At 37.1% G+C, this 11,504-nt stretch overlaps 1 protein-coding gene across 1 annotated transcript; it reads left to right on the forward strand.

Annotated features, from left to right (window-relative positions):
- Positions 1 to 1,588: 1,588 nt before the first annotated feature.
- Positions 1,589 to 11,256, forward strand: LOC113679402 (sorcin). The gene is made up of 10 exons (XM_027196359.2): positions 1,589 to 1,707; positions 4,187 to 4,273; positions 4,746 to 4,815; positions 5,392 to 5,413; positions 6,477 to 6,498; positions 7,309 to 7,377; positions 8,663 to 8,741; positions 9,032 to 9,145; positions 9,802 to 9,860; positions 10,788 to 11,256. The coding sequence occupies exons 1-10, from the start codon at positions 1,660 to 1,662 to the stop codon at positions 10,812 to 10,814; spliced, it is 597 nt and encodes a 198-aa protein (XP_027052160.2). The 5' UTR covers positions 1,589 to 1,659; the 3' UTR covers positions 10,815 to 11,256.
- Positions 11,257 to 11,504: the final 248 nt, after the last annotated feature.

Below are 11,504 nucleotides of genomic sequence, written 5' to 3' on the forward strand. Positions count from 1 at the left end.
CCGAAGTGTAAACAGTTTACTTCGCTAAATAAAATGTTAAGCAATACAAAAGTGTTGATTGTACATATATCTTTTACTGCTTTAATAAACAATGAAGGCATCGGTGGCATCCGAAAGGTACCAAGAAGAATTAAATGTACGTTTTGTAGTTGCAGAAAACAATCATGTTGTAAAGCCGAAATGTTACCAAGTTACACTTCGCTACTTAAAAAGTTAAGCAATTTTCCTCAAGCTTTAACTGGAACAATACTTCTTATGCTCTATTGACCAACGGAGGCATCGGGAAAGGCATTGCTGACACCGGGAAAGGCATCAAGAAGAATGATATTCACGTTATGTAACTTGTTGTGTGACGAAAAAAACGTATCTTGACTTGTTCAAAGCATTAATCACAGTTGGCTTCCTTTTCACTTGAATTTTGTTTCCACAGCTTAAGATGAGAAATTTAAAATTTCTATCAGCTGACGTTCTTTTACTGCATATTATATCTATTCAATCGCCCCCAATTTACGTGGAAAAAAGGCAAGTAGGAAAACACTGAGCTTCGAGAAACAGCCATGTTAAGGCTAATGTATTTACCATTCCTTAAATATTTACAATCAAGACCACTCGTTTAGGAGACCTTTTCTCAAAAGATCCACACATGCAAATAATGCTGTTTTCCGTTCGAAATGTTTTTCTTCCTATTCAATTGAACAACTGACTTAGCTTTTAAGCCGAGAAAAAAATCACAATTATTGAAAAGGTCATAGACAGGCCTACACAGACTCCCCTGTGTGGTTTTACGTTTGCGACGCAAAAGCCTTTAATTAAAGCTTCGCTCTGACGATGATGGGTAACCACGTGCTTCAAGTCGTGTTTTGAAGTTACACATGGCCTCCTGGAAAATTCTTTCCGAGGAGTTTGTTCTTAGAAGTCTGATAGCTTCTCCTTTAATAAAGCCTTTCTTAACACTTGGCGGGTGGCAAGATGAATAGTGTGTATATTGAAAGGTCTCGGTCAGTTTGTAGACTGATTTTTCAGAGATAACACTGTTGTACTTTTCAACATGTTTATTATCACTCTGAAAGCGTGTACATATAAGATCTTTCAGCTCTGAAAAAAAAAAGCCAAATTGAAAAAACGTTATCTGAGGTCTCGTTTGCCGCAAGGCAGTCGACACTTAAAAAACAAACCAAAAAAACTAAAGGCAAAATATTGCCTTTTGTGACAGCATACCACCCAGGGGTTAAAAAGTTTAAAACAAATACTGATGCAAGAATGGAACCTCATCCAAAATCAGCCACTGCTGAAAACAATTTACAAAACGCCTCCGATTATATCATACAAAAGAGGTAAATCCTCAAAGACATACTCGTCAGAGCGAAGCTTTAATTAAAGGCTTTTGCGTTGCAAACGTAAAACCACACAGGGGAGTCTGTGTAGGCCTGTCTATGACCTTTTCAATAAACATTTCGGCTTTACAACATGATTGTCTCTGGAACAACAAATTATATGTCTCTATATGAAGTATAAAAGCTATTTCACCGCTGACCGCTCATATTTGGGTCGTTTTTTCTATCCCCGCTCGTCGCCCGTGATGTAGTAACTCCCGAAGCTGTTTGCAGTGTTTGGATCGAAGATATCCCTTAGAGCACAAGAGATTCATTTAAACAAGGTATGGCTTATCCAGGCTATGGTGCTCCACCACCAGGTGGATATGGCGGGGTAAGTGAGGAGGGAGTTGATTGTCCCTTTGGATTTCTGAAAAATTTTCAATGATGAGCGAACAGTGAGAAAAAGCCGTTTACAGACGCCATTGTCAATCATTCTGGAATCACACACAATTATTCGAACTGGGAATTAAGCTAATCGTTGGAGCATTTTTGATGCTTGAAATCACCGTTCAAGAAACCTTTATTTTATGACATGTTTATGCAGAAGTTTTTTCACTAGTGACCTGTGGGTTCATTAGTATGAAGTTGTCGAAAACGTAAGCTTACATACGGAGTAACTACGAGGAATCGAAACTACAATTTAACTTTAATAGGAAAGTGCAGGTTTAAGTTAAGATCTTGGAGCGGTTTCTGTTGAACCCCATAACATTTTTAAACGAGGCCTCGGCCTCGAAGGTAATCCGTTGCTTTTGTCATTGTTTTCTCTATCAACGAACTATGTACACAATGAAGTTTGTGGCTATACGGAAATTGTGCCTCAAAAATTATGGCATATCTTAAAATTATGTATTTGTGTTTTCAAATCATGACATTTTTAAACTATACCACAATCATCAAATGTAATTCGTTATTAAAACCCTTTTGCGAGCGATTACAGGTCAGTACATGTATCATGCTTGTAATCAGATAATGTAACAATTAGACAGCTTTCACACCATGCCCTTCTAATGAGAAAATACATGTCATTCCCACAAGCTGACATAAATTTTTTACATTCATACATATTAGACATGAAAAGGTAAGAAAGAAATGTTCAACTTTCATGACAGCATGGGTGCAAAGTGTAATTTTTTCCACAATGAGGGGTTCATCTTTTACCAGATTTCACAAAAATTTTAGTACAGGCCCAAGTGATATCTCAAGACAATGAGACTCAGCCAAAAATGCAAGAAATTATTTAGAGAACTCTACATTTTGTAAGTGTCTTGTCTATATTTTCCCCAAAAATATACACAGATAATTTTGAAAGGACCCAAGGGCAGTCTAAAAGCCACTCTGACTGGCAGATAATACAAATATATACATACTTTATTCATTCCAAAAAGGTTTTTAGAATGAAGGTACATTTTGCAATTAGAATTTACTTACATACAAATGAAATATAAAATTAAATGTCAAATAAGAAATTAAATGCTCTCTAAATAGGATGAAATCAATTGTTACTTTATGCAACATTGGAACTATTTCAAAGTGACTTGAGTGAAAGGTCTAAAGAATACCAGAGTTTGACAGCTCTAAAATAAAATGTTCTTTTTTCTGTGGGGGTTCTGTACAAGGAGATCTAAGCATCTAGGCATTCCTTATTTGTTTGATTGAGTGTCATCAGTTCCTTTGATGTATTTAGAGAACAAGGACTCTGGCATGCACCCAGTCATACATACACATTTAAAGGCCATTATAGCATGCCAATGGTACAATTAAGTGCTGTCTAAAAAAGATGAAATCAATTGGTTCTTTATGCAGGGTTTGAACTCTTTCAAAGTGGGTTTTGGCATGAATGGAAGGTCTAAAGAATACCAGAGTTTGACAGCTCTAAAATAAAATGTTCTTTTTCTGGTGGGGTTTCTGTGCAGGGAGATCTAAGGCATCTGGGCATTCCTTATTTGTTCAGGAAGTGTTGTCAGCTCTTTGGAGGTATTAATTTTAGAGAACAGGGACTCTGGCACATGCCCAGTGACACATGTACATGTACAGTTAAAGGCCATTATAGCATGTGAGTGTTATAATCAAATCCTTTCTAAAAAGGATGAGATCAATTGGTTCTTTATGCAGCATTTGAACTCTTTCAAAGTGGGTTTTGACTTGAGTAAAAGGTCTGAAGAATTCCATAGTTAGACAGGTCTAATATTAAATGTTCCTCTTTCCTGTGGGGTTTCTCTACAGGGAGGTCCAAAGCATCTGGGCATTTCTTATTTGTTCAATAACTGTCATTAGCTCTTTGGATGTGTTTAGAGAACAGGGACTTAGGGACATGCTCAGTCATACATGTACATGAAGGGTATTATAGCATTTTAATGGTATAATTAAATGCTGTCTAAAAAGGATGAAATCAATTGTTTTTTTATGCAGCATTTGAAGTCTTTCAAAGAGGGTTTTGGTTTGAGTGGAAGGTCTAAAGAATACCAGAGTGTGACAGTTCTGAAATAAAATGTTCCTTTTTCCTGTGGGATTTCTGCACAGGGAGATCTAAAGCATCTGGACATTCCTTAGGGTGTAAGACCTGTCATCAGCTCTTTGGATGTATTTAGAGAACAGGGACTCAGGCACACACCCAGTCATACATATAAATTTAAAGGCTGTTATAGCATGTCGATGGTATACATGTAATTGCTGCCCTGATGGTTAGCAACCTTAGATCTTTAAAGATTTGGGAGACATGATTATATTTTCTTATTTTATCAATTGTGAATAAAAGTAACAGAAGGTGATTATTGCTCAAAATCTTGAATTCTTCTCTTTCCTTTTTACAGGGTTACCCAGGCTTTCCAGGAGGCTATCCAGGTGCAATGCAGCAGCAAGATCCTTTGTTTGGATATTTTTCAGCCGTCGCTGGGGCAGTAAGTACCCAAATGGACAAATTTAAAGTTAAAGGTTTGACTCTTGGAGCTCAATAACATGTAGCCTCTGCAATATCATTTCAATATCCAATAATGAAGGTGATATGAAAAGATAAACCTACTAGCATTACTCCTCGTGGCACCTGTGTTTGATAGAGCATGTCCCTCTTTTATACTCCTTTAACCCCTGAGATTGACCAGCATCTAATTTCTCCTTACAATATCACCCCTGAATCACACATTAAGGTCCTGAGAAGAAAGAAAATGATCACCAACTAAAAAAGTGCCTGATTGTTAAACAAATTCTCCTTGCCAGCATGTTAGGAAATTTATAGAGAATATTATGGAGAATATGCATACTGAGGTTTTAGGTGTATGGGGTTGAAGAAATTTGGAAAAATACTAAATAGAAACAATTTAAATGCTTCTTTTTCTTTAAATTTTGATTTGATTTTATTCTGTCTTTCTGAAGGATCAGCAGATTGATGCAAAAGAACTACAAAGCAGTCTAACAAGTTCAGGAATGTCTGGAAGTTATCACCGTAAGTATTTCTCCATGAATTAAATTTCAGTTCTGCAATGCAAGAAGAGTACCTGGGAGCATTTACATTAATTTTTTACATTCATTAAACTCTATTCGCACTTTGGTATAAAACAGTCAAGCAGGGAAGAATACTGATGTACTATTTATCTCTGCTCTCCATCCTTGCTCAGATGACTTTTAAAAAAGGGTAATTACTTTGGTATTATGATAAAACCATTATAAAAAAGTAAAGAAAAAAAGGCAAAGCAAAAAGCAAGTCAAGCAAGTGACATGTGTACACACTCAAATTCAATTTTCAGATTATCAATATTACTTTCAATCGCTGACCTGTAAATAGGAATAGCTTGTCCAATATAATAATTTAGATTAAGATCACTATGAACTAAATTATCTTAGCTAATTGCAGAAACTAAATTGGATTTAGCGTTGGAACATACTTATGGTTGCATTTTATGTCCTTACCTTGATACATGCATTATCTATCCTTGCAATTTTTATTACACTGTCCAGCCATTGGTTAACAAATGAACCAGAAGTCTATTATAAGCTCATTTTAGTTTCCTTTCATTTCCAGCTTTCAGCTTGGAGACTTGCAGGTAAGTACAGTGTACATGAATATTAAACTTCTCAAGTTTTGCAGTTGAACTTCTTGTATTACAGTTGATCCTGTATTAAGCAGCACTGTATTAAAAAATAGTCACCCTATATTAAGCATTTGGTCATTAAAGTCCTGAAATTTCTTTCGTCTAAAGTACTGTAATTTCTACTTCTATTAAGCGGTCATGGTCATCCTCGACTAAGTCACAACAACCCGTTTGTGTTGTCTTCCACCTGTATTGAATGATCACTTAACCCTTTAACTCCCAAGATCTGATTGTTAACTCTCCCCTCCAGCTTTTTCTCAATTCCTGGGAAATTAGTTAGAAGAATTTGGTATTGGATCAAGATAACAGCTTCTACCTGATAAGTTTGGGTATTCTCATTTGCCCTTTTGCTGGATAATGTATGGATATAGGGAGAAGTTTCATGTTAATCACTTCTGGGATTTAAAGGGTTAAAGCAGAACTGTTCAAACTTGATTTAAAATCATTCTCAAGTAACATTTATTCCAAGTTTATCTCCTGGCATCAGTGTTCTGCAATGCTCTCAATGCATTGCAGATTATCTTTCTTCTTTGGTCAGTTAGGACAAAAAATACCCACAAACATCATGCAAGTCATTTGCAGGTCAACCTGTAAAAGCAGTCAACTTGTATTAACCCTTCACTCCCAAGATCTCATGAGTAATTCTCCTCACTGCCTGCCATATACCCTTCTCATGATGTTAGTTCAGGGAATTTAGTCTTACATCAATCAACAATCTCCTAACTGATATTTTCCTTTATCCTTGTCACTAGTCTGCTAAATATTGTATTGATACTGTAAGGAGAAATTCTGTCTTGATCACTCATGGGAGTGAAAGGGTTAAGTGGTAGTGTTAGTGGAGTCACAAAAAGAGCATACAAAACTTGGTGTAAATTTGTGTATACCATTGTGCTTTTGGATTCCTTTAACAAGCCCATGCGATAACTTGCTTTCAAGCAGTTTAATTTATGCACTAATAAACTTATGAAGAGTTCATACTTGATAAGTGATACACTTTGATTTTTTTATTCTTTAGGATTATGATCACCATGTTGGATGTATCCTTAAACATAGTGATGATTAAAATACTGTACAACTCATGTAGCAAATAAACCTTTAACCAACTTTGTACCAACATTGTTATATTCTAAATGTTTGAGGCTGCAATTAGGCCTCAGGCAAGTTGTAATAATTTTAGAATTTCTGAAGATATGTATGGAGAGACACAGCAGTATAATTGTTGGCTCGCTTGACTGTGAGTCAGAGAGTCATAGTGTGTTGTTGAAATTTATTTTGTTCCCCTTCTTTAAGCCCATATGGCTACCTTAATTGCTGTTGCATTCATTCATTTTTGCACCAATTATTCCAACCTACCAGGATGTGAAATTAATTTTTTTTTCTGATAGCCACTTGGTTCCTAAATTCTTCAAAGTGGTAGCCAATTCAAAAAAAGTTGGTCACCCTTTTCAAAGACAAATAAAACCTTTTTTTAGCTGTCAGCGTTTCAGGTAGACCCTCCAAAATTAAGTTCAGAGAAAGATCTTTAATGTGCTACAAATTGAATTCAAGGATGGATGATATACAACGTTCAAGCTCACCTAAATCCAAGATGGCGTCTAGTCATTGATTTAGATGCATGTGCTGCATATTGGAAACAAACTTAACAAGGAGGTTTGCAGCAGCTTTATCTTTTTAAGGTTATGATGAAGCATTCTAGTCACCAATTTGGCAACTAATTTTCGGGATTTGGTCACCTAAGTGAAAAATTTAGTCACATTGGTACCTGTATTAGGCGCAATTTTTACGCCCTGCCTACAGTTTGGTTATGAAATAAAAATTTTCTTTGATATACCTTAACTCCTCTGTAGCGTGACTATAGTGGCAAAATGGGTTTCAATGAATTTAAGGAATTATGCGGTGTGTTGCATCAGTGGAAGGTACGTTAAAGGAGTTCAATCTTAACTGTGAGCATACATGTAGTCTTATTTTTTTAACCCCTTAACTCCCAAGATCTGGTTGTCAATTCTCCCCACTAGCTGCTACACATTTCCTCGTAAATTGGTTACAAGAATTTGCGAGTAAAATCAAAATAGCAACTGATAAGTTTGAGTATTCTCCAAACCTGTTTGCTGGATAATGTATGGATATGATAGGGAGAGGTCACATGTTAATCACCTCTGGGAGTTAAAGAGTTAAAAAAAAAAAGTGTAGTGAAGGGAGGGGTGGGGTGGGGGGGAAAGGGGGCATTCTTTGAACTGTATATCTTCTAGACATGGGATGTAGGTGTTAGCTGTTCACCAATACCATTATATATATGTGACCTCCATGGGCAGAAATGGGAAAAGGTGACTGCCAAGGCATATGGAACTGACACCTTACACAAAAGGTAGTGAAAAATGTAGCTAGTGGCTCCTCTAGTAGGTAACATGAAGAAACTTAAGCTACCAGAGAAACTTGTCCACATGTTTCTGCATGCCTGCCAATGCACCGATACATCCATGCAACAAAGACTTTTAATTCGGTCCCAGTATGGCATTAAATATGTTTGTTCCCCAAGTATAAGTAGAACACATCCCTAAGTAATTCACTGACTTGGGCACAGCTGTGCTACACAGTGGTGCCTAACCCTTTACACCCCAACATCAGTATGCATATTCTCCATACTGTTCTCTTTAAATTTCCTAAGGTGCTGACAAGGAGAATTTGTATAAAAATCAAGAGTTTCTTAAGTTGGTGATTATTTGCTTTATTCCTGTGACCTGGATGTTCGATTCAGGGGTGATTTGTTAAGGAGAAATTAGATTCTAATCACTCTCAGGGGTTAAAGGTACAATTAAGTTTTCTTTGTCTTAGACACAGAATTTAGTCCCATGTGGATACAAACTGGTCCCCAAACCCCCTGTTTGTGATAAGTAACACCAGTGCTTCCTTTTCATTGCTCTCCACTTGTTCATAACATGTAAATATATTTTGGTTCTATTTCAAAAGGGGACCCTCCTCTCAGTGCAATTTTCTGCCCTTGTTTCCTGATAACTGGATAATTCATCAATATTTTGAAGGGAAGTTAAAGAGACTAAAAAGGGTACATAAAGATTGATTTGTTATTTTGAACTTATATTTTATTTGGGGTGACTTGGAGATGTACTGTCCAATTGTTTAATTTTTTAACTGAATTGAATTCAACAAATGCCCCAAATTAATTCTTTTTATGCTGTGCAACAGACGACCTTTATGCAGCATGACAGAGACAGGTCAGGAACAGTTGAACCCCACGAGCTGCATGCTGCACTCACCTCTTTTGGTAACTTCGTTAGCTTTTTATTAATTTTTGTTGTTGTTGTTTTTGTTGCTGTTGTTGTTGTTTTTGGATTTTTTTTTTTCGATATCACATCTAGAACTTATAATTAGACTGTATCAGCTGCTTGAAACCAAACCTCTCAAAGGGAAAATGTCAAATTCACTGACATTAGTTTGATTTAGTAGTGGGGAGTCATCTAACTCCGCCCTAATCCACCCTACCAGCCTTCTTTCTTGTAACCCTTCGTGTTGATTTGTCTTGATAAAAAATTCCGTTTCCTTCTAAATTCGTAGGTTATCGGTTAAGTCCTAATGCGCTGAACATCATCGTCAAGCGGTATTCAACCAACAATCGAATCACCTTTGACGACTTTGTTGCTTGCTGCGTGAGGTTGAGGGCTCTGACAGGTACAGTACTCAGACAAACGAATTTATCTGTTTGTTCGCACAGGTTACTAACAAGTTTTAGACTTAATATTGTCCTCTGTTTGACCACAGCTGGTGTTCACGCGTTACAGTGGTTTCATTTTGAAAGAAACTTTAAAATATTTCCCTTAAAATGATAATCAGATCTTGCTTCCAGTTTTGCGCGAAAGTGTGTCGTAAAATTTATGGCTTTTTATAGACTAGTTAGCCGGCAGAACAGGTATATATATATATATTTTGCATTTTCGGGCAACAGGGGCGGGCGCAACTTCATTCACGCTCCTCCCCTCGCGCATGACTTGCGCTTAGCTCCCGCCTCGCGCTTGCCTCCGTTCGCTAGAAAAACGGAAAATAATTAACCCTTATTCTACTGGCTAGAGACTTCTTGTTTTGTGGAAGGCGAAGCAATGTCTTGCCTCGAATGCAATTACCCGTACTAATTTTTTCCTAGTTTTATCCTCCATTTTCTCCATTGGCCCTTAAAGTTTCTTCGTTAATCTTGAACGCCCCAAGAAGCCTCCTGGAGGGGTGGCCTCATTTGTTATCTCTACGACCAGCGTGTTGTAGAAATTACTTAAAAGTGCTTGACTTTTCAAGATTGGAAATCAGTTGTTACTCTCTTCATTTTTGTTCTGCAGATCAATTTAGAAGGCGCGATACAGCTCAGAACGGGATGGCAACTTTTCAATACGATGACGTGAGTTGCTCTTTTGTTTTGAAACGCTAACCCTCAAACTCCCAAAAGTGATCGACAGTTAACTTTTCCCTATCATATCTATAACTATTTCCCTCAGAATGTACCACATTTTCCTGACCAATGATAAAAATTACAATTTCCTCGATCATGATTGGTGTAAGAAAACTTTTCCGCTAATTCACTTGCCGAGTTGTTATGGGACAGTTTGTTAACGGACAGTGCAATAAGCCAATCACATTGAAAGTTGTAGTGTAAATCAACCAATCACATTCAAAGTTGTAGTTTAAATCCACCAATTACGTTCAAAGTTGTAGTTTAAATCCACCAATTACGTTCAAAGTTGTAGTTTAAATCAACCAATCACAACCTTACTTTAAATCACCATAGAAACTGTGCACAAACTCTTCCCTTTCTTTCACAACTTGGCTATTCTTCTTTTCTGTGAAATTGTAATTTTTATGATTAATTGGCAGGCTCTGTCATCCTAACCAGTCCATTTTGTTTTTGGTTTTTGAGATGATTTTTATTGTATAATTTTTAAAACTTTAGAAACCCCCATCTTGAATGAAACCGGAACAGCTTCACGGGTCCCTTTTTGTTACCGGGACCTTCGAGAAATGGGCCCCTGGTTGGGTCATTGTGTTGTGTTCTTGGGCAAAACACTTAACTCTCATTGTCTCTCCACCCAAGAGTATAAACAGGTACCGGTGAATTGTCAGGGAAGCCTGATCAAATGCTAAAGGGTAACCTTGCGATGGACTAATAACCCATCCAGAGGTGGGGTGGGGGGAGGGGGATTACTACTCCTAGTCACTTCATGTTATGGAAATCGGGATAAGCCCTGAGGATGGAACATGTGGCCCGAACACGGGCTTTTTTGTTTATGGAAGGGCATATCTCGAATGAAATACTGTTCCTCCTTTTCAGTTCATCCAAGTATCTATGTATTGTTGAAGACGATGTACAAGTTTCTGCAAGCTCTTCTACCGTTATTTTTTTTTTAAAATGCATAATGTAATAATTTGTTAGGCCCCTTTTTTTCTATGAATTAACAGTCAAACTTGAAAAAGATACAACAGAAGATACTTCTTCTCAAAAGAAGTGTAGGTTCTACAGTTACGATTATCGGCCAGAAATCTTCAAAGGAGAGGATAGGTTCTTTTGTTGGACATGTGTATTGCGCGCGTACATTCGTGCCTGCATGTTCATAGGATCTGCGTTTGTTCTCTTAAATAGTAAACGAGATTAGTAATTCAACCAGAATTACAGTAAACGTTTTAGAGGGCACTTTCTAGCACCTACGAAATTGTGCAATCTCCATAATAATTAGGTATTAGAACATGTTTTAGGTATGTACCACTAATGTAGGCTTGCAATAAATTTGAAATCGAAGATACCTACAAAGTCGCTCGTACAAGGTCGAGGAAATTGCCATGATGGGAAATTCATGATTCCATTGTGAGTCACTGTCTAGATTGTTAGGTGGCGTAGTGATGGTTAGAATTAGCTATTTTAGTGCACTTCTTTCCGCGATGAAATTTTTCCTGTATCCGCCGAATACAATGAATTGCGTTCGAAGTCTATCTATAACCAGAAAACACAAGAAACTGTAAGCAAACGCGTATGACCCACTTTGGATAATTT

Source organism: Pocillopora damicornis, chromosome 9 (genome assembly GCF_964200805.1).
Source record: "Pocillopora damicornis chromosome 9, jaPocDami1.2, whole genome shotgun sequence".
In the NCBI taxonomy this organism is placed as follows: Eukaryota; Metazoa; Cnidaria; class Anthozoa; order Scleractinia; family Pocilloporidae; genus Pocillopora; species Pocillopora damicornis.

What these genes read in the sequence shown, in the direction of transcription:
- LOC113679402 (XM_027196359.2), top strand. Translation starts at nt 1,660, where the DNA reads ATGGCTTATCCAGGCTATGGTGCTCCACCACCAGGTGGATATGGCGGG. An exon ending in AATGTCTGGAAGTTATCACC is followed by an intron (nt 4,816 to 5,391) that starts GTAAGTATTTCT and finishes TTTCATTTCCAG; the next exon opens with CTTTCAGCTTGGAGACTTGC. An exon ending in GTGTGTTGCATCAGTGGAAG is followed by an intron (nt 7,378 to 8,662) that starts GTACGTTAAAGG and finishes GCTGTGCAACAG; the next exon opens with ACGACCTTTATGCAGCATGA.